This window comes from Pelobates fuscus, chromosome 5, assembly GCF_036172605.1.
Source record: "Pelobates fuscus isolate aPelFus1 chromosome 5, aPelFus1.pri, whole genome shotgun sequence".
NCBI lineage: Eukaryota > Metazoa > Chordata > Amphibia > Anura > Pelobatidae > Pelobates > Pelobates fuscus.
Window position 1 is genome coordinate 366,780,607 of NC_086321.1, and position 26,521 is coordinate 366,807,127.

The 26,521-nt window shown below is 39.9% G+C and overlaps 1 protein-coding gene across 2 annotated transcripts in view; it reads left to right on the forward strand.

The window, feature by feature from the left end:
• The window catches only part of GLP2R (glucagon like peptide 2 receptor), a 90,653-nt gene that overhangs the window by 55,514 nt on the left and 8,618 nt on the right, over positions 1-26,521 (forward strand). Inside the window, exons 3-8 of one of the 2 annotated variants that reach the window (XM_063456085.1) lie at positions 2,013-2,123; positions 5,453-5,571; positions 11,670-11,776; positions 12,804-12,960; positions 13,911-14,070; positions 18,967-19,027. In XM_063456085.1, coding sequence (XP_063312155.1) covers positions 2,013-2,123; positions 5,453-5,571; positions 11,670-11,776; positions 12,804-12,960; positions 13,911-14,070; positions 18,967-19,027 — 715 coding nt within the window. The remainder of the gene's footprint in view (positions 1-2,012; positions 2,124-5,452; positions 5,572-11,669; positions 11,777-12,803; positions 12,961-13,910; positions 14,071-18,966; positions 19,028-26,521) is intronic. The other variant, XM_063456086.1, reaches the window with a different exon arrangement.

The following is a 26,521-nucleotide window of genomic DNA, read 5'->3' on the forward strand; positions in this document are numbered from 1 at the left end:
AAAATCAACAAGCCAATGAAGCCCTATGAGCGTGAGGACGTCCAGTGTCAGTTAGGCACTTTTTTAATACTGTACTTTTCTAAATAAACCTACATTTCTATGACAACTGAAGTTTGAAGTTTTGGGTTTTTTGAGGCCCACATGAAGGTAAACCTTGTGTATTTGGCCCTTGTTAGCCTTTGAATTTGACATGCTTGCTCTACAGTGCCCGAACACACTAACAAGTAGCCACGGCAGCACCTTAACCATTATCCCTTATACTACCTTAAACACTAACCATTAACCCCATACACTGCCTTAATACTTACACTAGCCTAAACCTAAACTTAATATGTATTATAAAGATACATAAACTAAAGAGACACTATAGTCACCAGAACAACTAGAGCTTAATGTAGTTGTTCTGGTGTCTATACCCTGTTCCTGCTGGCATTTTGCTGTAAACAGAGCACAGGCAGTGTTTACATTACAGCCTAGGAACTCTTCTAGTGGCCACTCCTCTGAGAGTCACTAAAGGTGCTACCTGGTGCAGTGCTGCACAGTGTACAGCACTGAAGTTCAGCATCTCCACTCTCTGCATGGAGATGCTAAACACTCCCCAAAGATATGCATTGATTCAATGCATCTATATAAGGAGATGCTGTTTGGGTAGGGTGGCATTTGGCCTTGCCTCCCGTCACCTTTGCTGAGATCATCAGAATAGATTCTCAGCCAACCCAATGTTTTCTTATTGGATAGGGCAGAGCCAGCGCCAGCATACCTGTAAAAATAGTGAGTTTTTAAATTTATTTAAGGGGGCAACAAAGGGCCAGGGACCCTACATGTGTTTTAAAATGTTTGTATTCCTGACCCTATAGTGTTCCTTTAAGTTCTGGAGACATTTATAAACCACCTGACCTTCAGTCTTCAGTCTATTATGACTTCTCAAAAATTGCCCAAAGTCATTATTTTCCCATAATACACAGTTCACTGTTATGTATCCTCTATAGCTCCATGTACCTCCTAGCAATATGTATAACCTTTCAGTGTACTGCAAAAGCAAGACTATGAGATCATGCTCAATACAGCCATCTATTTAGATTAAATTTAGACACGTGTCAGCAGGTGATGATAAGTCTACAGTAGCATCACGCCCACAGCAGTAGTATTCAGTGGAAATTGCAGTGAATAAACAGTATGGCACATTCCAGGGTCTGGAAGAAATATTAACGCAGGAATCACATTCAATTATACTCAATCTTAAAGAGGCCTCTCGCTAAAGAGATTGTCCTAAAGGCAGCAGGACAGAGTCTTCTTCTTCTACGAAGCAGTAACTTCATCTACAGATGATGACATTTGATACATAGCTTCGCTTGACAGGTGTATTGTTGCCATCTGGGCAGGAGGAGATAGATAAAAACCCATAACCACCCCCCGCCCCCCTTACCAATTTTCCCAAAGAAAACCCACTGAAAGGGTTAATGGCGTTAAAAATATTTTAAAAAATGAAAGGCTGACAGGCTGTGGGTAATGGTGGCCAAAGTATTGCTGAGTGGTAGTGAGGCACAGGGGATTTATGGCGTCATTATGTGCCATGTGGTGTAACGTCCATAAAAGTGACAATTCCCTCTTTAACGCCTGCTGTTAAGACAGAGGAAGAGCGTGCTGTCAATCCAAAAACGCCAAGACAGTCTTACCCCTCGCATACAGAGAATTCCAATAACTGCATAGACATCCAAGTAACATATAGAAACATTCCCAAGCTCTTTCCCTCCTGTTTATATACCACTTTCTGGCATAACAACAGAACAGAAACAAGCGCTACTGCGTCATAAAAACAGTGCGCAAAAATATTTAGAAGTGAAGGAAATTAAATGCTCGAAAAAATGTGCTCCATATCTAAAGAGCTGATAGAATTAAGGTGTACGTTAAATCCACACACAACGATTATCCAAATATTTACACAGGAGCTTCGGGTAAAATGAATAATTGCTAAGATATTTGTTCTGTTTTTTTTTTTTTTTTTCCACCAGGTGTTTATTGCAACGGAACATTCGATCAGTTTGTTTGCTGGCCATTTTCTGCACCAGGGATTATCTCTGTCCCTTGTCCGTGGTATTTACCGTGGATCGGAAATACGACAGGTAAAGTCTCTATTTAAATGTGTGTAGTATCTGGATTTTAAATTGATTTTGTTTTGCAAAAAAAAAACAAGAGAGGTGAAAAAAATGGACAGGCGGTTGCGAAGAGACTAATATAATTTTGGAACCCTACTGGGTAGGTGACTATTAAAATATCAGCCGTGCTCCGAGACTTTGTAAAAAGTGAATCAGCTGACTTTTTGCATAGCAATAATCTTCTAATCTTTTATGCGGCTTTATTTTATGAGTATAATCTCACCAAGATAGAGAAAGGAAACTAGACAGGAAAACTGATATCTAATGTTTAAACTTTCTTTATTGCACATTTTGTTTAATTTAGAGTTTTGTATGTCCTGCTCTGTTAATTGTCTTCTAGACCCTGCAGGAGCCTTCTGTCTGTGATTAAAGCTCAATGCATTTAATTGTACATTTTCTCATTGGGGGTATATCTCAAAACAACTTATAAAAAGCTGCAGATCTCTTGTCAGCAGCCTTTGCAAGGCCTCCTTTTCTAACCCCGCCCAGACCTTCTGTGGCTGTCCAATCACAGACTTCCCAATGCAGCTCAGTGAGAAGTCTTTGCAAGGCAGGTGCTCTGGGCAATTGCTGCCTCTTGAGGAGGGTGTAACAAGGTTCACTTATAATGTTATAAAAAATTTTATTGAAATCTGGAAATTTTGTAAAATTAACAAAAGAGAACACACTCTAGTCTAAACACATAAACCACGTTAGCAAACTAAAGGGCTTTAGAGGTTTGGGGTGTCCCTTTAAGTTACGGTAGCAATCCTTTTGTTGCCCTTGATTATTATCACCCATGTGTACGTCTGTTATTTCAATTTTCATAATAAATACCACATTTTAATCCGGATCCTCTTTATATAGCTGATTTGGGACTATCAATTCGGTTTGTCTTGCTACATACCTTGCTACATACCTGACCACATCCTCCCACGGGAATTCCCCAGGCGGGCAAATAATTCTAGGAGTTTTCGGTGCAAATGGCATCTACAGATCTCTACTTGGCAACCAAGTTGTTCTAACTCCTGCAGATTCCTGTGCTTTTATGTATAGGATGAGTTTTAAAACCACCCTGTAGTTCAAACGGAGAAGCATAGGACCCATCTTGACCTCCCTTTCACAAATCCACCATTCATTTTATTCCACATCTGAATCTCCTCACATCTGTTTTCTGTTAGTGCCCCTATGTCCTGTTACACATGTATATTGTATAGTTAAGCAAGCACGCGTGTTCCTTTCATGTTCCACACCTGATCCCTTTGTATATAAATGTATACATTGTAATTTAACTTGTGCCGTTGGTGTGGAAAGAACTTTAAATAGAGCTTTGATCAGCTAATCTAACATTGCAGTGGCTGGTGCAACTGAGGATAGCAATATTATGAAATTCTGGATGTATTTTACAGTCCTTACAAATTGACATTAATCTACGAGGTATGGGTGTTTACAAATTTTGACGTACAAAGATTATTGTAATCTTTTTACCTCCAGGAGGGCCCGCCGAGGCAGATTAAAGGCTATTTTTTCCCCCCAAAGCAATATGTCACACATTACGCTTACAGCTTGATTCGTTAGCAATGTGGTGGAGTGTAACGACCAAACAGACATATATTAAGTTATTTTTAAAAATGCTTCCAAAATGTATGGCAGATACGTCAGGGAAAAAGGCACAGCTAAAGATATTAGCTGTGATATTTTTTTTTTTTTTTACTTTTTTTTACCACCGTTTAATTTGGATATACTCGATATACAGATTTTTTTGCATGAGAACTTTTGACAAATTGCTCCAAAAAGGTTACCCCCCTTCCCCCCCCCTCAACCCCCCCACCCACACACCTAAAAAATGACAGGGTACGTACGCAAACACATGGTACCATAATCATTACAACTAATAACATATTGTTCAGTGATTGTCCACAGGCTTTTATGTTATAAAATAATGTAATTTCAAGTTTGGCATTTTAAGATGTTTCTTGTGAAATATTTAAAAAATGTTATACGCCTCTATTTATATGAGATATTGAAGGCTTAAACGAGAACAGACAAGAAAATCTATACCGTCACTGCAGCATTATACATTAAATGAGAGACCGTAATCACCATGCAGTGAATTTAATCATGGTTTCAGCAAACGAGGGGATAATAAAAATCCAATATAACATTATTAACATTTAAATCAGACACTAATAAAATGTCTTTGTCGCACGATGTCAAGAATACACAATTCACATGTGGATATAGAAATGGATTCATATCAAGATTTTCATCTCTAAGTAGATGTAGTAAAGGGAGCCTTCGCGTAAGAATAGCTTACCGTGGATACGTCACGGGTTCTTGCACATTACAATACCTGCAGTTCTCTTTGTGTCTTTTTCTATCTTTTTTTTAAGTTATTGCATGAATGAAAAGACCGCTTCATCTAACAGCCTTTTTCTCAAAGTCATCTAAGCCTTCGTAAAAATATTGATTAACATATAGTTCTTACAGCAGAACTAAAACATAAAGGGGTACTGCTACTCCTCTGGAAATTAAACATGAAATAAAACAAATACATACTTTGGAAATATAGGGATAAAACCAAATAAACATTTAAAATGCGATGGTTCCCCTTCAATTACTTCCTATTCACTACTCAAACTAGAAAATACTTTGATGGGTACTTTGCAAGAGGAGACGTTTTCTTTAAACCTTCCTCCTTTTTATTACAATACAATACCTTAAAGGGAGACTACAGACACCAAAACAACTCTAGCTTAATGAAGCAGTTTTGGGGTATAGCTTATGCCCTTGCAGTCTCACTGTTTAATTCCCTGACATTTTCAGCCCTAGTCACACCTCCCTGCATGTGACTTACACAGCCTTGCTAAGCACTTCCTGTAAAGAGTCATCTAATGTTTACACTTCCTTTTTTTTTTTACAAACAAATCTTTTTTTTATTTTGAATTACTTATCTCCTGCACCGTTAAAAACTTTTTTTACCTTCTAAATGGCAGAGAATTCAGTAGTGAGACTTCAGAGGCATGATCTATACACAAAAACTGCTTCATTAAGCTAAAGTTGTTTTGGTGACTATAGTGTCCTTTTAACTAATAGCTGACTTCCCATTACTTACAGAAGTTATTGATAAACGTATTTACTGTGCTAGAAATTGTCAGCTACTAAACAAGGAATATAATTTTGCTATTTTTGCCAAAATCCCCATGTCCATTCCAGATGCACCCAGGTTATGTAGTAAAGGAGTATTATAAGCGTACAATGATGTGACCAATAAAATTAATCTAATGTATGATTTGACCTTTTGTATTTAACTTTAGTAAACACAGGATATGTGTACAGACACTGTTCTGACGAGGGAGTGTGGCTAAGAAACGAAAATTCAACTACGATTTGGAGGGATAACACAGAATGTTCCACCAATCTCAGCAAAGACAGCGTGAGTCCAAATAGTTTTTTTTAATCTTGTTAATGGTCTGTCTGTATAGCAGCAATGAACCATGCTTACAGCACAATAAATTAGGGTTCGGTTATTGTGAATGTAAAAGATGGTGTCAGATGTATTTCTATATAAAATCATTACACCAGTAAATGTACTAATTCAGAAATATAATTCCATACTAAATAAGATTTAAAAAAGAAAAAAAAAAACATGTGACAAATGTACAAAATTCCACATTGTACAGAGATCAAACTAAATAGATGCAGGACTGCTTTATATTATTAATATTATTTATATAGCGCCAGTAAATTCTGTAGCGCTCAACACATACACACAAAGGTCCCAACACTGGAACCACTAGCAGAGTACCCAACCACTAATATTAGCAAGAGATATGTGTGCCTATAGATACGATGTTTCAAGTGGCATGCATGTTGTGAAATAGAGTAAATCATATCTCTCAAGAGTTCCTGGTTAGAATGGACTTTCTACCCATTTGGAATGTTGCGAAGTAAAACCTGGCCGATTTTGTTTTGTCTGCACGATAAAAAATTTTGATCTACTTATTTGAGAGCCTCTTGCATGTGAGGCTTTACAGTTACAGTGCCCATATTACAAGACGTGCATTACTGGATCAAAGCAAACGTATTTTATCATGTTAACATATTGTGATTGTCAGGGTTATTCTCAAAAAGTACAAAATGCAGCAAATTGATATCCGATTGGAAAAAAAAATCTTTCAAAAATAGATGATCTGCACAAATTCTTTATCTTGGCTATATTCGCAGTTTGGCAATTTTAGTATTCATTTTGCTCTTTGGGTTTTAATTCACTATAAAATCCTACACAGTTTATAGTAAAATATTTGCATGGTTCACATATAAGATTTTGCGTGCCACTGCTACCTCTGAGTGTGTACTGCTACCAAAAACACACAATAGGTGTGCGGTATAATATCGGTTCCGCACGCAGTTTAAGCAAGTTTATCTCAAATTAAAGTTCCATACCAATAACCAATTGAAATGGGCCATGTGAACACTATAAACCGCTCAATGCAGTGGTTAAGGCGCAAAACTGAACTTTTACACTAACCTATTTAGCTTAGGATGACACTGATTGGCTGAGAGATGGGCGGGTGGGAGGGTAAAGGTTTACCAGCACTCAGTTTGCCAATCATTGCCATCCAAGACTGGACAGATTTGTAGAGTAGCAGTTATGAGTATTGGAAAAATTGTTGTTTTTTTGGTCAAACCGTTTCAAAAAGATTTGACAGAAAATAGAGGCATGGTGCCGATAGATTCATAGCACCAGAACCACAATTCACTTATGGTGCTTAGAATGTCTCCTTAATGTTCTGGCGTACACAAATGTATTCTCGCACTAGGTACGTTCAATAATATACCAAACAAATTGTGCAAACAGCAGATGCAAAATGACAACTTGGTTAAATCGTCTCTTAAGGACAGTAGACTATTCAGCCATATGGGATGTTTCAAAACAGAAGCCTAAATCTATTTTGGGCTTAAGGAACATTAACCTCTGTCTCATACTCTATGCACAATGATGGATTTGGGAGAATTACAAATGTTGCAAGATACCGAAATGCCTCAGAGGAAATGTTCCTCTATCTCCAAGTATATCACTGTTAAAGTATAGTAATGCTAGTGCTACTATTTGAAGGAATTCCTGATTTGACCAAAAATAAATAAAAAATGTTTAGTAGTGCGTATTGCCAGTCCTTTGAATGAATGGACATACAAGGCACAATAACTACTTCAGCTTATTGAAGTGGTTGTGGTGTCGATAGAGGCTTTCATTTGATAAAATGAAGCTTCTAGCTCCAGTTTAAATCTCTGGCAGTTGAAGAGCCCGAAATTACACCTCTCAGCAGGCATAGGGTGTACTGAGGCGCTGCGTACAGCAGCAATCACCACAAAGACAGGGGTACTCCTTGGGTGCTGCAAGTGTACATACTGTATGTGAAAATGTTACTCTGAAAAGCCGTATTTTGTGAGTTCACAAATGTATCAAACAATATCCTGCAGCGACAGGCTCCTCCAAAAATGGTTATGGTGCCTAGTGTCGTTACAGGATTATTCCAAACAAAAAACAGTGTTTTAAGAGAAGCATAAACTCACCTCTATTCCAGAGCCGAAGCCAAGATCTCCTTGAGTCCAATCCTCATCTGCCACTAGCTGCCAGGGGAGGGATGTAGGAGGAGGACATGGCTGGCAATGGGGGAAGTGGTGCCACCATTGGATGTCTATCACCAATATGCTCACATTGTTCCGGGGTGTCTAATGACACCCCAGTAATGCTGCTGGGAAGGGATGCTGCTTTACAAAGGATTCAATTCTCAAGACTCCAGGCACCATGACCACTTCAGGTCATTGAAGTGGTTATGGTGCCTTGAGTAGTCCTAAAAGTTCTCCAGGAGGAGAATCATGCTGAGAAACAGGTATAGGTCAGGAATGCTAAAAAACTATATACAAAAGCGATTACACAAACATGGGTGTGGAACCTTTTATGGCATTATTTTACCATAAAACACGGTTATAAGATCTATATAGTATCTCTGTATACATTTTATGTTTCATATTTTTAAATAAAACATTTAACCTTCAGTCTTGCAGCTTACTATGATATCTGCATAACCCCTCAATGGTTTTATTTTTCAGTGACACACATATAGGCACACACAAATGTATAGCATCTCATTTGGCCCAAATTACGTAGACCGGGCATTATCTGTATCACCGGGTGCTTATCAGGACAGATGTGATAATGAGCTAATTATGCAATGCTTCATATCATTTAAAACAAATAATTTTCTTCCTTACAAAAAATTTTTAAAAAACATTTTGTTAAAAACATTTTCTAATAAAAAGATTCTAAACAAAAATAATAAAAATCCTTCATAATCTCATTTAATTCTGCTTACAAAACGGAACCTAGAGTGATTTCCAATAACCTTTTGAAAATAAGCTAATTATTCCCTTTTTTCTGAAACTGCAGGAGACGTTAGTGTTCGCTGCTGATTAATATTGAGATTGGCTGTGGAATACTCAATGAGTGTTCTCGTCACAGGCTGATGAAGGAGTTGTACTTAGAATCTGAATTTTTTTTTTTTTTTTTTTTAAATTATGATTCTAAAAAATAAAACGTGTCCCCACTGTGCTGAAAATAGATTCAATGCAGTGCATTTAGCATGCAATTAATATCACAATAAAATTATATGACACAGGTAACTTAAAATAATGTATTGAAAAAAGAAAACAGTTACACTATTATCTATGCTTTTCTAATGAGAACATTCAGCTGGTTAATGTAATGTAGTTTATAACCATGTCTTATAATGACTTGTCATTTAATCCGCAGATGGGTTGCTATCTATTTAATACGGAATACGAATATAATTGTTATAATTGTTATAGGTTCTGTCTGCCTCATAGGTACAGTAAATCTGTCATTTAAAGTAGACTTTTGCTTTTTGCTCATGCATACCTCCCAACATCTGGCCTTGGAAAGTCGGGACACGCAGGCAGCGTATTGAAGGGGCATCGCCAGTGATGCGAGCCACGTCACTAGCAATGCCCACTATGGGTGGACCTTTGGGAAATATAAATCATGTATCTGGTTTCTTGTGCCCTGTGCTTCTGGCTATTCTTGACTTTTTTCTCATTCTATTTTACGTGAAGCCTGGCCACCTTTAAGGACCGGTAATATAAGATCATACACTGCATTCTTGGGTCCCTATTTTAGGCCAAAACCCTCTGTCCATCTTTTCTATTCTAATGTCCCTTTTTTTAAGGAGCTCCATATTGTTGGTGTGTCACAGAGCTCCACAGCAATAATACTCCCAGTAATGTGTCTGAGTGTATAACAGAGCCCACAGCAATAATACTCCCAGTAATGTGTATGAGTGTATAACAGAGCTCCACAGCAATAATACTCCCAGTAATGTGTCTGAGTGTATCACAGAGCTCCGTAGCAATAATACTCCCAGTAATGTGTCTGAGTGTATAACAGAGCTCCACGGCAATAATACTCCCAGTAATGTGTCTGAATGTATAACAGAGCCCCACAGCAATAATACTCCCAGTAATGTGTCTGAGTGTATAACAGAGCTCCACAGCAATAATACTCCCAGTAATGTGTCTGAGTGTATAACAGAGCTCCACAGCAATAATACTCCCAGTAATGTGTCTGAGTGTATCACAGAGCTCCACAGCAATAATACTCCCAGTAATGTGTCTGAATGTATAACAGAGCTCTGCAGCAATAATACTCCCAGTAATGTGTCTGAGTGTATAACAGAGCTCCACGGCAATAATACTCCCAGTAATGTGTCTGAATGTATAACAGAGCCCCACAGCAATAATACTCCCAGTAATGTGTCTGAGTGTATAACAGAGCTCCACAGCAATAATACTCCCAGTAATGTGTCTGAGTGTATAACAGAGCTCCACAGCAATAATACTCCCAGTAATGTGTGAGTGTACAACAGAGCTCCACAGCAATAATAATCCCAGTAATGTGTCTCAGTGTGTAACAGAGCTCCACAGCAATAATACTCCAAGTAATGTGTCTGAGTGTATAACAGAACTCCACAGCAATAATACTCCCAGTAATGTGTCTGATTGTATAACAGAGCTCCACAGCAATAATACTCCCAGTAATGTGTCTGAGTGTATAACAGAGCCCCACAGCAATAATACTCCCAGTAATGTGTCTGAGTGTATAACAGAGCCCCACAGCAATAATACTCCCAGTAATGTGTCTGAGTGTATAACAGAGCCCCACAGCAATAATACTCCCAGTAATGTGTCTGAGTGTATCACAGAGCTCCACAGCAATAATAATCCCAGTAATGTGTCTCAGTGTGTAACAGAGCTCCACAGCAATAATACTCCAAGTAATGTGTCTGAGTGTATAACAGAACTCCACAGCAATAATACTCCCAGTAATGTGTCTGATTGTATAACAGAGCTCCACAGCAATAATACTCCCAGTAATGTGTCTGAGTGTATAACAGAGCCCCACAGCAATAATACTCCCAGTAATGTGTCCGAGTGTATAACAGAGCTCCACAGCAATAATACTCCCAGTAATGTGTCTGAGTGTATAACAGAGCTCCACAGCAATAATACTCCCAGTAATGTGTCTGAGTGTATAACAGAGCTCCACGGCAATAATACTCCCAGTCTTTAAACTACTATAAATGTGTTTAGAAATCAGTCATTGTAAATAAGATCATTTGGTCTTTTTCTAAATTACATTTTAGTTGTATAAATTGTTATTAGTAAGTCACCTAAAATATATCAGAACAGCCCCGCCCTTGGCCACTCCCCCCTCACATCCTTAAAGGGACACTATAGTCACCTGAACAACTTTAGCTTAATGAAGCAGTTTTGGTGTATAGAACATGCCCCTGCAGCCTCACTGCTCAATCCTCTGCCATTTAGGAGTTAAATCCCTTTGTTTATTAACCATTGTCACACCTCCCTGCATGTGGTTTGCACAGCCTTCCATAAACACTTCCTGTAAAGAGAGCCCTATTTAGGCTTTCTTTATTGCAAGTTCTGTTTAATTAAGATTTTCTTATCCCCTGCTATGTTAATAGCTTGCTAGACCCTGTAAGAGCCTCCTGTATGTGATTAAAGTTCAATTTAGAGATTGAGATACAATTATTTAAGGTAAATGACATCTGTTTGAAAGTGAAACCAGTTTTTTTTTTCATGCAGGCTCTGTCAATCATAGCCGGGGAGGTGTGGCTAGCGCTGCATAAACAGAAACAAAGTGATTTAACTCCTAAATGACAGTGAATTGAGCAGTGAAATTGCAGGGGAATGACCTATACACTAAAACTGCTTTATTTAGCTAAAGTAATTTAGGTGACTTTGTCGATTCTACTGTTGGGAGGTATGTATGTGTGTGTAATGTAATATATATAATATTCTACTCCGGCATTCACAACTATCAAATACATTTCTCGAAATTGCCCAGCAACATGTGTGTGTGTGTGTGTATATATTTATTCCACCCGCCCCCAAATGTGTTATATTTACACTAACTTTGGTCTTATTCCAATACAGCAAAAAGAGAAAGCTTTGCAGACCTTGATTCGAGTGTCTTACACCATTGGCAACTCAATATCCCTTGTGTCACTCATTATTGCCTTCTTTATCCTTCTGATATTCAGGTGAGATTTTATTGTAACGTTATTAAATCGGTACAACAACACGCTGTCTAAATCAAAGTTTTATATTTTAAAAAATATATTGTATGTTAACCATTTACAAAGAACCTGTATTATTATCCAAACAAAATATGAAGAGGCACTTCAATAGTCCATTAAAAACAAATCATCTCAGTCTAGGGAGAAGGAAATTTTTTTTGAAACCAATCAAAAAACGATATTCTTACTCAAAAAGGAAATATTGTATTTACCGTTATTAAATTCAGAGGGGTAAAAAAAAAAAAATCAACTGGGAAACAAATTTAAAATACATAAATAACAATTTGCCGTGAACTTTTAAGTTGGTGGCAGGGCCGGACTGGGAAGAAAATTCGGCCCGGGCATTTTTTAATTACAGCGGCCCACTAAAAAGGGAGCGGGGCCAGATAGGGTGTGTTTTGTCATCACCAATGTCAAGCACGCCCCATCACAAAGTGAGCATGTTGGTTCAATGCTCTTCCAGGGTAGACCATGCGCAGAGCTCTGCTGAAGAGCTCTGGCATGAGAAAAAGACCCTGTATTTGTTATGCACAGCGCAAGCAAATTTAATAACATGCTTGCACTGTATTTGCTTGAAATTTGTCTCTGGTGTCTCCATAGTTGGGATACCAGGAGACAAAAATGCTAGGAAAGCATATTGTGCGGTGTGTGTGAGGGTGTGTGTAAGGGGTGTAGTGTGTGTGCGAGAGGAGTGCAGTGTGTGTGAGGGGTGTAGTGTGTGTGTGTGTGTGAGTGATGGGTGCTGTGTTTGCGTGAGGGTGCTATGTGGGTAAGGGTGCTGTGTGTGTGATGGGTGCAGTGTGTGTGTGCTGTGTGTGAGCGGGTGCTGTGTTTGCATCAGGGTGCTATGTGCGTGTGAGGAAGTAGTGTGTGAGGGTGCAGTGGGATGGGAAACATTAAGATAAGGTGGCAAACATTTGATGAACGCAATAAACTTCTATAATTACACAAGACCCTAAAAATCTGTCTGTATAATTTGTATGTTACGCAGAAAACTCCACTGTACGAGAAACTATATCCACATCAACCTGTTTGCCACGTATACAATGAAAGCTTTGTCCATTCTTATGAAAGATATGACGCACTACAACACATACGCCAAAAAGCCAAGCGACGAACAAGAATGGATGACTTACTTAAAAGGAGAAGTAAGTAATGTACAATATAAGGGGACACTTTGGGAAAACAGCATAGACGGTACAGTAGAATGACCAGTAACAATTTTTGTTATGCTATTTTGGACATTAAAGTGGGTATGCTTTTTATTTTGGACAGACTTTTAAAAGTTTAAGATTTTATTATGTAGTATTGTCGGCCAAGTAATTCAGGTTCAAAAAAGTTCACAAAATGTGGTCTTTTTGAAGTAATTACAAGCTATAACCCAAAAAAGGTTAACGGTTAAAACAAATTTGGGACCCCAGCTTGGAGCTGCCTGAGAGCCTGAAACTCTTGGTATTTAAGTCTGACACAGGCAGAAACCCTATAGAAGTAAGTGCAGTAAATAAGAGGGGAACGTACAGTCCTGAAAATGACAATCGTTAATTTATTTTGGTACTATAGGTTCCCTACTGTCCACCCCCCTTTGCAGTGTAAAAATAAAGCAAAATGAATATCATTCACCTTGTTTCTGTCATACTTACTGATACCGGCAATAATTCTAACACTGCACGCTGTTTTTGTGTATCTATTCATACGCACTCTGTCATGTCCAAATGGAACATGACAGCCTGCCTATTCTGCACACGCGAATGAAGCAAATTCCGCGATCTGCCAATCTCGGGTCTACTAGTGATTGTAGTTCTTGTTTAGCCCAATAGTGTGTTTGTGATATTTCTGAATTTCTGTTACTGACCTTGGCTTGATTACGGTTTATTCTGTTCTCTGTATCCCCGAATTTTGTCTAAAGGACCACTGTACCCAAACCACCTCATATTAATAAAGTGGTCTGGTTGACCATACTGTTCCGTCAATATGTCAGTCTGATTTATATCTAATGATGGCCCAGGACATACTTGAAATCGAGAGAGATCTCAACGTATCCTTCCTGGTATAAAATCTTATAAATCGATCTGATTCCTTCTCTCTCTGGTTTTCCCAGGATGTTACAGCATGCACAGTGTTCCAGGTTCTCATGCACTTTTTCATTGGGACAAATCACTTTTGGCTCCTAGTGGAAGGAATCTACCTGCACACAATCCTGGTGACCGTGGTCCTATCAGAGAGGGGAATGCTGCTCAGATACTTTATAATTGGCTGGCGTAAGTAAGCTATTTCTTATTTCCTGAGTGTTGCGCAGGTATTCTTTGTAACATTATAACACACCTTTCTCAACCTCCCCGTTAGGAGTGACTGTCACTCTATTAAATCTGAATCTATGTGACCCTCTTTTGTACTAGTTCCATGTTTTGGATCTGTATGAAGGTATCCCGCAGTACAACTGACAGCAATATGTCTTTAAACTACATTAAATGTCTTTATAAATCAGTTTGTGTAAATAAAATACTTCAAGCGAAGTTCTAATTACATGTTCAGTTATGCAAATGGTTATCAGTAGTCATGCAGTCGCTTTAAAATTCCTGGAATAGTCAGATTTCAAGTCAAACCTCCTTAAAGGGACGCTATGAGGGATATTCAAGAGAGTGGGATTACAAAGTGAATTTCAGTTTAAGGTCAAAATAGCTTTGAGTTCGGATAATCTGGTCTCAAAGAGACAATATAGTCACCAAAACAACTTTAGCTTAATGAAGCAGCATTAGTGTATAGATCATGCCCCTGCAGTCTCACTGCTCAATTCGCTGTCATTAAGAGCTAAATCACTTTGTTTATGCACACCTCTCTGCATGTGACCTACACAGCCTTCCTAAACACGTCCTGTAAAACAAGATCTAATGCTTAAACTCCCTTTATTGCACAGTATATTTAATTTAGAATTTCATATATCCTGCTCTGTTAATAGTCTACTAGACCTTGCAGGAGCCTTCTGCCAGTAATTAAAGTTCAATATACAGAGCAGGAGAGAAATAAAAAAAACCAAAACTTCTAAAGTAAGTTAACAGCTGATTGAAAAGGAAACTTTTTTTCCATGCAGGCTGTGTGAGTCACAGCCAGGGGAGGTGTGGCTAGGGCTGCACGGACAGAAACAACAGTGATTTAAGAGGCATGATCTATACACGGAAACTGCTTCATTGGCGCTATATAAATAATAAAATAATAATAATAATTAAGCTAAAGTATTTTTTGTGACTATAGTTTCTCTTTAAATTTACTTTTAATTCACGGTTTTGTCAATATTTCTTTATATCGAAATATAGTTGTCTTGGTGCACAGATGTTGCCCTTTTTGTCTGGCAATGTATAAGATTTTCGTTTACATTTTTCCTAAACCACTCGTAAGCAGCTGTCAGACACTAGAGTCACTTCTTCTTTAAAGGAACACTCCAACCCCTATAAAAAAAACTTGGCCTCAATTAATTTGGTAGGGGGGCAGGAGTGGCCACCATCTAACCTGAAGCGTTAGACTGTTTTCAAAGTGTGACAAATAGTCAGCTGACATCGGCCGTCCGTTAAACCTTTATATACTGTGACAGCATGAAGTGAGCAGACATGGGTGTCAGGCACTAGTGGACCAAGTTAAGGGATAAACTGCTGGGATTATAGTTACATTGCAAGCACCATAACAACAAGAGCTCACTGGAGTGCCCTGGAATCTAGCCCCTTTTTAAGTAGTCAGACCAGTTTTAAACAGCTTGAGAGGTTAACTGGGGTCTGCCAGGGACAGCTCCCCGCCTCCACTACCAAATCTGGAGACCGGAAGTTCATAACTCCTGTGCATAGCCCAGGAAATTTAAGAGAAGTTCCTGGTTAGGAATTTTCCAACTTTTACTTACAAAAGGGGGTTACCAGAACACCCCTGGCACCATGCAGAGCTGTAGTGGTTATGGTGCCTAGGGGTGTTGCTTAACACCTTGAAGGCAAGACGGCGACCCAGATATTCATTTTTTATTTGTTTTTAATAAACCAGTTATACATTTATATGATTTATAACTCACAACAGAAAACACAGATAAACATATCTCCTTTTAGACGGAATATATTGGCAAACTGTGCAATGCGTTAAACTTTAATTTTCTAGGTTGGCACAATGAATCATACAGCTTTTTGAACACATAAAATTAGCTTGAAGAAAAATTAAAAATAAATTTAAAAAAAACAACAAAACCTTCTCCCTGTATCTTGGAAATGTATAAATCAACGAACCTTCTTCATGAATAGTTACCCAAGAGAGTATTGCTCCCCCAAGAGTATAAATGGGGGTTCTGGGACTAATCTAGAAGATTTAGGTAAATGTAAAGGCTTGGCCTGCAGTTGTGGGAGGGGCATGTTACCCTATTTAAACCCCCCTACTAACCTTCCTCCGTCCCTTACGTTTTTAGCGACTCGCATGTCCCGACCCTCCACTCCCTCTCTATACTTTCATTACACCTTATGGGTGGACCCTCTTTTATTTACAGGCCTACCACGACGTTGGTTCCGGCACACCACAACCGACTTATTTCCCCCTTTCCTATACGGCCTTATTTGCCCCTCACACAACATTATTTATTTATGCATCCAATTACTTTCAAGGAAACTGCTGCAGATTTATAAATATCTTGCATGATTTCCCCCTGGGGATTTGAAAAATATGACCCTTGAGAAATAAATGTGGGTCACGTAGCTCACTTGGCTTTTCTACAAAACACAGTCCATATAACCTTGTATTTGCTTTTTCGCTCGATTTTTAAAACCAAACGATACGTAAATAGAGACTCTGAGTATGATGTTGACACACCCATCCTAATAGAATTCCTGCATTTCAAAAAAAGAAACCCCACAATCAACAGAAACGGCTGCTTCTGTAGGGACGTCTGCAGAGACCAGGAAATAGCTGAGGTCTCCAATCGTGGATCTGTCACTATGTTCATAAGGGTCAGCTGTTCGCTGAGTTGTAGATCCACATCAGCCACCCCTGGTTTAGAACGTTTATTTCAGAAAGTGCCATCTACTGGTTTTATTACAGCATTACACCAGCAAGTGGTAACACATCATTAGACAATTATATTTCAGTGTAGTGTGCTTTTTCCCCCCAACATATAGATCCACCATTTACAACTATATCTAACTATAACTATAAGAGCTAGATTCATGCATTAGATAGAAGAGGAACCGCACCACATTCTAAAAAAACAAGGTCATCAGGGTCAGTTTTTCACTTTAAGATGAGGAGTTTAGTAACAACAGTAAACATGGAGTATTAAACAATCCGGCAGCCAGGCTCTGCTCCTCCTTATATGGACAAGCTTGCAGAGTTATGCAATAAGCTAGTGTTTATTCTAAGGCGAGTGGTCTAGCCGTGTTCCCTCCAAGCTGTGCGATCTTGAAATGTCCCTCTTAAGTGGATATCAATGTTCCATGCAATGTGAGAAGGACATCAGTGCCCCGTGCAATGTGACAAGGACATCAGTGCCCGTGCAATGTGAGAAGTATATTAGTTCCTGTGCAATGTGAGAAGTATATCAGTGCCCTGTGCAATGTGAGAAGTATATCAGTGCCCGTGCAATGTGAGAAGTATATTAGTTCCCGTGCAATGTGAGAAGCATATTAGTGTCCGTGCAATGTAAGAAGTATATCAGTGCCCTGTGCAATGTGAGAAGTATATCAGTGCCCGTGCAATGTGAGAAGTATATTAGTTCCCGTGCAATGTGAGAAGCATATTAGTGTCTGTGCAATGTGAGAAGTATATCAGTGCCCTGTGCAATGTGAGAAGTATATCAGTGCCCGTGCAATGTGAGAAGTATATCAGTGCCCGTGCAATGTGAGAAGTATATTAGTGTCCGTGCAATGTGAGAAGTCTATCAGTGCCCTGTGCAATGTGAGAAGTCTATCAGTGCCCGTGCAATGTGAGAAGTCTATCAGTGCCCGTGCAATGTGAGAAGTATTTTAGTGCCTGTGCAATGTGAGAAGTATATTGGTGCCCCATGCAATGTAAGAAGTATATTAGTGTTCCGTGCAATGTGATAAGTATATTAGTGCTCAGTGCAATGTGAGAAGTATATCAGTGCCTTGTGCAATGTGAGAAGTATATCAGTGTCCCATGCAATATTATAAGTATATCAGTGCCCTGTGCAATGTGAGAAGTATATCAGTGCCCGTGCAATGTGAGAAGTATATCAGTGCCCGTGCAATGTGAGAAGTATATTAGTGTCCGTGCAATGTAAGAAGTATATTAGTGTCCGTGCAATGTAAGAAGTATATCAGTGCCCTGTGCAATGTGAGAAGTATATCAGTGCCCATGCAATGTGAGAAGTATATCAGTGCCCGTGCAATGTGAGAAGTATATTAGTGGCCGTGCAATGTGAGAAGTATATTAGTTCCTGTGCAATGTGAGAAGTATATTCGTTCCCGTGCAATGTGAGAAGTATATTTGTTCCCGTGCAATGTGAGAAGTCTATCAGTGCACGTGCAATGTGAGAAGTATTTTAGTGCCTGTGCAATGTGAGAAGTATATTGGTGCCCCATGCAATGTAAGAAGTATATTAGTGTTCCGTGCAATGTGATAAGTATATTAGTGCTCAGTGCAATGTGAGAAGTATATCAGTGCCTTGTGCAATGTGAGAAGTATATCAGTGTCCCATGCAATATTATAAGTATATCAGTGCCCCGTGCAATGTGAGAAGTATATCAGTGTCCCGTGCAATGTGAGAAGTATATCAGTTCCCCTTGGAATGTATATCAGTGGTCAGCTGAAGGGGAGCTGTTAGGCATGATTCCCTCTAATGTTCGGAATCCAGCTGTATCCACTCTGGATAGCAGCCTGGAATGCGTTCTTGTAGGATGAGAGGCTCTGCAGCTATGAAATTACTATGGGGGGAAAAGAAACAAGTTGCACTTTACCTAAAGAATCCTTTTATCCATTTCCAATGCGAGATTGTTCATCGTATCGGGAACATTCCACATGCGGAGGTGGTTTTACTTACTGACAACATATATCAACTGTATTGCTTAAGAGTGAGTTGTTTATTTCTGGCTGATGATCCCCCCCCCCCCAGCCCCCCAAAATACTAAAAAAACCCTCTCTAAAATAATTTACGTTTATCTCTCTTTGTATTCGCACAGTGTTCCCACTACTCTTCATGGTGCCATGGGTGCTAGCCAAAATCTACTTTGAGAATAACGTGTAAGTTGGTATTCTGTTATATATATATATGTTGATGCTATATAAATAGATAGTAAATTGTTTTCATGAGGTGGTAACTTCTGCAAACTTTGAGACAGATTGCTGTCCTTGAAGCTTCAGCTATACTATAACATAAACGGCATTACTAGATAGCACACGGGACAGGTAAATGAAGATCAATGGCCAAAATGGCATCTAACAAATGAAATGCAAGTTACTAGTGTGACACAGTGTGATCAGTTCACATTAACATGCACAGAGAGGAGAAGCACAAAGAAGCAGGGGTCATGTCACTAAAATAGACACTGTGATAGGAGATAAGTATTAGTATATTTGTCTTTTTTTGGTTGTTGCTTTTTGTTTTTTGTTTTTTTTATGCCAAAAAAAATGATCCTAATTTTGACTTGCTCGTAATAAAGCTTATCTGGAGGCGTGCATTCATGCACAAACCCCTACTATACATGTTTACTATTTAAATAATAGATATAATATATATTTAATAGAATATATTTATATTGCAATAAATGCAAGGGTAGAAGATGTGCATGTCTGTAACTAGCGTTTTGTGCATGCTGACGACAGATGTAAAATATGCACAGAATGTGGGTTGGGCCTGAGGGGGATAACCTGGTCCCAGCTGGATCGCATAGCATCGTCCAGTGTGGAGTGGACGTTTACTCTGTGGTAATCTATGAAGGGGCAAAGGACAAAATGCAGGATGACGGATGCCAGAGTCCTAAAGGCACAAGGCCTCGCAGCACACTATGCTGACCTCACGATTCCCTATCCCAGCATCATCGATCGCATTGATGCAACTTTTAGCCACTTCTGGGCAGCCTTGGAGGAACGGAGGACCCGAGCAGTGGCTGAAACCGCACTGCCAACCTTGGATATGAGACATCAAGGAGGGAGGTCTATTGGGCGCCTTGCAGGCGATTCTAATGTCACGCTGTCGCTAGACAAGCTACCCATAAGCCTACCTGGGCCTAGAGTCAAACGGCCCAGGCCTACCTGGGCCTAGAGTTAAACCCCACGACTCCAGCCATACTAGCAGAAGCACCCAAGCCAAATCTGACGACTGCTCAAACCTGAAGGGGACTTCTGCTAATTCCCAATTGGGGAGAACTTGGCCTCACAGAGTAACCAAGCTCATGGCGAAGGAGCACTGGCTCTACAACAGGCCTTGGGCATGGAGGGAGCCCCATCCTGGTCTCCCAATATTACTCAATGGCATAGACTGTGCTTAGACGGCAGACGGCTGCCTATTCAGGGCATCGGCTGACAGTCACTTATGGCGGACTGCTCTCCCAACGTATTCCTTAAACGCAGACCCTCTTGCTAACCTTCACTATGGCGCTGGTTGCCCCGGCGGATCACAAGCCTTGTTTTAATATAATGCTTTATAATAGTTAACCTTGCTTACCTTAGTCTAGAAGGTTTATCCTTCCGTAAGAATATGCTATATTGTCAATCTAGACACATATCCTTAGCCTGTTACCTAGCCTTTACTATTTTCTCTTTTGTATATTGCTATCATCGCAATAACAGAAAGATTGACAAAAAATATGCTCAGAATTGACATTAGAAAGCCTAGAACAGAGTTTCGGGCTGCATAAGCCACGTGTGCACAGGGGGTACCTAGCCCTCAGCACACACATACCAATATCTTTGTATATGCAGAGTCTCAAGCTGAGATGCTGAACATACAGACTCCTACCACCAGGACAACTTCAAATCTCTGAAAAGCAGCTAGACTGTAATTTAAAAAAACAAAACTTTTTTTGGTATATGCACATCCTACCTAAGCCTGCAAATGTAGAATGTTTGGCATGAAATATGTATACCCTATTCAGCTCTATGATTGGTAGAATGCTGAGCATGGAAATGGATATCTACTGAATAATGTAAATGATAGAATGCTGAGCGTGGAATAAATGTATCTGATTTAACTATGTGAATTAGAGTGGCCTTAAACATAATATGACAACTGGAGGCCTTCTAGGGCCCAGGGGTTAGACAGACGCCCCAGGACCATGAAATTACTTGGCCCCATTAGCCATCCTTATATGAAGACAAAAGGGGGGTGTAAGACTGGTAACCTGTGAACAATAGAATGCAGGGCCTGATTTTAATATCTTCTTAATCCTGTGCTTGGTGTAAAGCTGAGCAAGATATGGCATGCACCTATCTACAGGGCCGTCTTTAAATTTGATTGGACCCTGGGCAAGCATTTACTTGGGCCCCCCTGACTACATATAGATACACACAAATGCACTACTTGACACACATGCAGATACACACTGACCGCATATAGATACACACAAGAACATACAGATACACACAGACACACACACACACAAACACTGACATACATGCAGATACAAAGGTACACACACTGACTACATATAGATACACTGACACACATACAGACACACAAATACACACAAATACACTACCTGACACACATGCAGATACACACTGACCGCATAGATACACACAAGAACATACAGATACACACAGACACACACACACACAAACACTGACATACATGCAGATACAAAGGTACACACACTGACTACATATAGATACACTGACACACATACAGACACACAAATACACACAAATACACTACCTGACACACATGCAGATACACACTTACCGCATATAGATACACACAAGAACATACAGATACACACAGACACACACACACACAAACACTGACATACATGCAGATACAAAGGTACACACACTGACTACATATAGATACACCGACACACACACTGACACACATACAGACACACAGATACACAACCTGACACATGCAGATATACAGATACAAACACTGACACATACAGATATACAGATACAGAGACACATTCTGACAGACGTACTGACACAGACAGCCATACTGAAACACACATACACAAAGACATACTGAACCACACAGACACTGACGTACTCACACACACAGACATACAGATACACTGACAGACATACTGGCACATATACACACAGACAGATGGACATACTGAAACACACAGACACTGACAGACATATTGACAAACACAGACATACAGAACCACACTGACACTGACAGACTCACACATAGACATTCTGTCACACATACACACATACTGGAACACACAGACACTGACAGACATACACACATACAGACATTTTGACACTCACATGCAGCCATACTGAAACACACATACATACTGAACCACAGAGACACTGACAGACACACGCACACACAGACATACTGACACACTGACAGACATTCTGGCACACATACACATAGACAGACAGACATACTGAAACACACATACACACAGACACTGAGAGACAAAAACACATACAGACATTTTGACACTCACAGACAGCCATACTGAAACACACATACACACATACATACTGAACCACACAGACACTGACAGTTTTTTGGGGTGGATAATCAATTCTGAAAATATTGCCTATTTCAAAATCTAAACATATTGCGTTCTACCATTAATTCTGACAAAGTTACGCATCAGAATTAAAAATCATCAAAACTTATAACTGTGTTTAATGTTTATCATTGTCCAAATGAGTTTTTTGGTGGCTTTTTGATAACACACGCACACACAGACATACTGACACACTGACAGACATTCTGGCACACATACACACAGACAGACAGATATACTGAAACACACATACACACAGACACTGACAGACTCACACACACACAGACATACTGGCACACCAGCAGACATACACACATACATATATACCGACACACTAATTTTTACACTCATGCAAAATTTGCTAACCACCCTCCAGTTTCTTACCTTTTCCTGGAGGGTGGCTTCCCTGGGGTCCAGTGGGCTGGCTGGGGTGGCTGGGAGTTGAGATCTCGCTCTCTCCCGGCCTGGCCCCCTCCGGAACAGCTGATCCTCCTTCCTCCGCGCGGCTCCTTTTTCTGTGGGAGGAAGTGACGCGCGGCTGTCACTTCCTCCCAGCCGGCTGCCGAAAAGCAAGGGCCCGGTCGCGCTGTTAAAGCGCCACAGCGCCCGACCGGGCCCCTGCTGACACAGGCCCACCGGGTGGCCCTAAGTGCATGGGCCACCCGGTGAGCCCCCATAGTTTGCGGGCAGAGGGCAAACGGAGCAGCTGTCTTGGGCCCCCCAGCAGGGACAGGGCCCGGGGCAGCTGCCCCGTTTGCCCCGCGTTAAAGACGGCCCTGCCTATCTATCTAGTACTCAAAGAGTTACCTTTCTAAGCACCAAACTGCTTTTTTATATTAATGTTCAATTCTTTACATTTTAATGTAATTAACAGCCTTAAAGAATACATGGATGGACGTGTACTTAAAACTGTGTGGTTTTATTTTAATATGCGCTGTAAGTAATTAAGAAAAATAATAAATTACAACTACAGCCCATGAGAGAATTTAGTCGGCTTAGGGGGTCACCGCAATTACTTGTGGCTCAATTGACAAAATGATGAATGTAGCAATCTCTGAGGGGCCGTATACATACTGTACATATTGATCATTCAGCTACTGTGTAATAAATCAAATGATAAAAACAGATCTGTGTACGCAGGCCACGAACGCCTTGGAAAATGGAAGAGAATTTGAAAAGACACATTTTATTTCTAAAATGAGTTCATTACTGCGAAAAAACAAATATATTCCGCAGATATGGTGTTAATAAATGGAAACTATTATTTTGTATTATTACTTAAGACAAAACAGTTGCATCTATGATAGTCCCTGTATGTATTATTTTGTAAAGCATACATATAGATATTGTTCACTATCAGTGTATCTCCTGGCTTACACATCTCCCCCTGCTGTCCAGAAAGAAAGCTAATATGATCAAAAAACGTGTAACAAAAGATGAGCTAGTGTGCATTCAGAAATCTTGACGTCACCCATAAGCACCAGACATTTTGAAATGGGTCTTACTATGGGTCGCAAAACCAAAAAACTGAGGGCAGACAAACCAACGGAAAGCAGAAACATTGAATTCCTCCGACGGACACATGGAGATTACGGGCCATAGATGGCCGCCGAAACAAAGAGGGCTACTCCGACTCCTCTGAGGAGATACTACAGAGCATGGGAGTGGCGGATCTACTGCCTCTACTACAGTCCTTGCCGATCCCGTGTGGCTAGGGCTCGGCAACGACAGCCACACTAAAAGAGATGCTGAATGACCTCCAGAAGACATTGCAGGCGGATGTGGCTTTGCTCCGGGCCGACCTCTCAGGTATGGTCGGACAACCGACAATACTGGAGATAGCGTCGGAAAGCCACATGCACAAAATCGAGACCTTAGAAACAGAGGTACAAGCTCTGAAGCAGACCGCACTAAAGGGGGCCTCGCCCAACTCCTTTGAAAACATGAGACTCTCATTCTATGCCAATTTCACGGGAGACACCATGCAGTGGAGAAAATACCTACAGCCCTTCACAACCCAGCTCAGAGCTCATGACATCCGCTACCAGTGGCGATCACAGCGGGTACTCCAAATACAGCGAGGAAATGCTACCTACTCTGTACAAACCTTACCACAAGCGGCTGCGATACTGGAAACCCTGGGCCTCCCAAGGGACTCTCTGTCATTGCCCACAACCCGCGGGACCTGGCACGGGCTGCCCCATCTAAACCACCAATGGCATGCTCCTATGCCCTGACATTAGCCCCTACCTGAAGCACTGGGCGCACTTCCTGGATACCAGAATGTTATCCTTAACCAACGTAGTTTTCTAATCGGACACTAGTTCATTGGTGGCAACCATTTTTTTTTAAATACTTTTTTATTTTTTCCTCTCCTTTTTCTTTATTTTATCTTGCAAGCACGTAAAGTTATGGTTAAATTGTTATACCACTCTGTAAACAGAGCTAGCCCGCAGGCATGGCTCTTTCCAACCCCCGCCTCTGCAACCTAATGTATTAAAATGCGCAGGGTAATGCGGAGGCGTAAAACACCCTTAAGGCTATCAGCCTGACATCTTATGACCCCACACGGCCACTGATAAAAGACAACAGGCTATAGCTCAAGCACCTAGTCTCAACGTTTAGCCTATAGTGCATAACACTTTAGGTCTACGATCATACCTGCTATTTTAGTCTCCTCGAGTCACACACTACATTGTAATTGGTCTTATAACCTCATGTCTGGGGCCCCCCTGTCAAAGCGACCATGTACAGACGGTGATGAACATCATAGAGTTAGAATGTACACAGCGCCTCTTTAAAGAGAGAAGCATTCTATATAACATCATAGAGTTAGAATGTACACAGTGCCACTTTAAAGAGAATAATTATCTGTAACATCATAGAGTTAGAATGTGCACAGCGCCTCTTTAAAGAGAAGCATTCTCTGTAACATCATGGGGTTAGAATGTACACAGTGCCGCTTTAAAGAGAGAAGCATTCTCTGTACCATCATAGTTAGAATGTACACAACACCTCTTTAAAGAGAAGCATTCTCTATAACATCATTAGAATGTACACAGCACTTCTTTAATGAGAAGCATTCTATGTAACATCTCGGAGTAAGAATGTACACAGCACTTCTTTAATAAGAAGCATTCTATATAACATCTTGGAGTAAGAATGTACACAACACTTCTTTAATGAGAAGCATTCTATGTAACATTGCAGAGTAAGAATGTACACAGCACTTCTTTAATGAGAAGCATTCTATGTAACATTGCAGAGTAAGAATGTACACAGCACTTCTTTAATGAGAAGCATTCTATGTAATTTTGCAGAGTAAGAATGTACACATCACTTCTTTATTGAGAAGCATTCTATATAACATCTCAGAGTAAGAATGTACACAGCACTTCTTTAATGAGAAGCATTCTATGTAATATCTCGGAGTAAGAATGTACACAACACTTCTTTAATGAGAAGCATTCTATGTAACATCTTGGAGTAAGAATGTAAACAGTACTTCTTTAATGAGAAGCATTCTATATAACATCTCGGAGTAAGAATGTACACAGCACTTCTTTAATGATAAGCATTCTATATAACATCTCGGAGTAAGAATGTACACAACACTTCTTTAATGAGAAGCATTCTATGTAACATTGCAGAGTAAGAATGTACACAGCACTTCTTTAATGAGAAGCATTCTATGTAACATTGCAGAGTAAGAATGTACACAGCACTTCTTTAATGAGAAGCATTCTATGTAATTTTGCAGAGTAAGAATGTACACATCACTTCTTTATTGAGAAGCATTCTATATAACATCTCAGAGTAAGAATGTACACAGCACTTCTTTAATGAGAAGCATTCTATGTAATATCTCGGAGTAAGAATGTACACAACACTTCTTTAATGAGAAGCATTCTATGTAACATTGCAGAGTAAGAATGTACACAGCACTTCTTTAATGAGAAGCATTCTATGTAATATCTCAGAGTAAGAATGTACACAGCACTTCTTTAATGAGAAGCATTCTATGTAATATCTCAGAGTAAGAATGTAC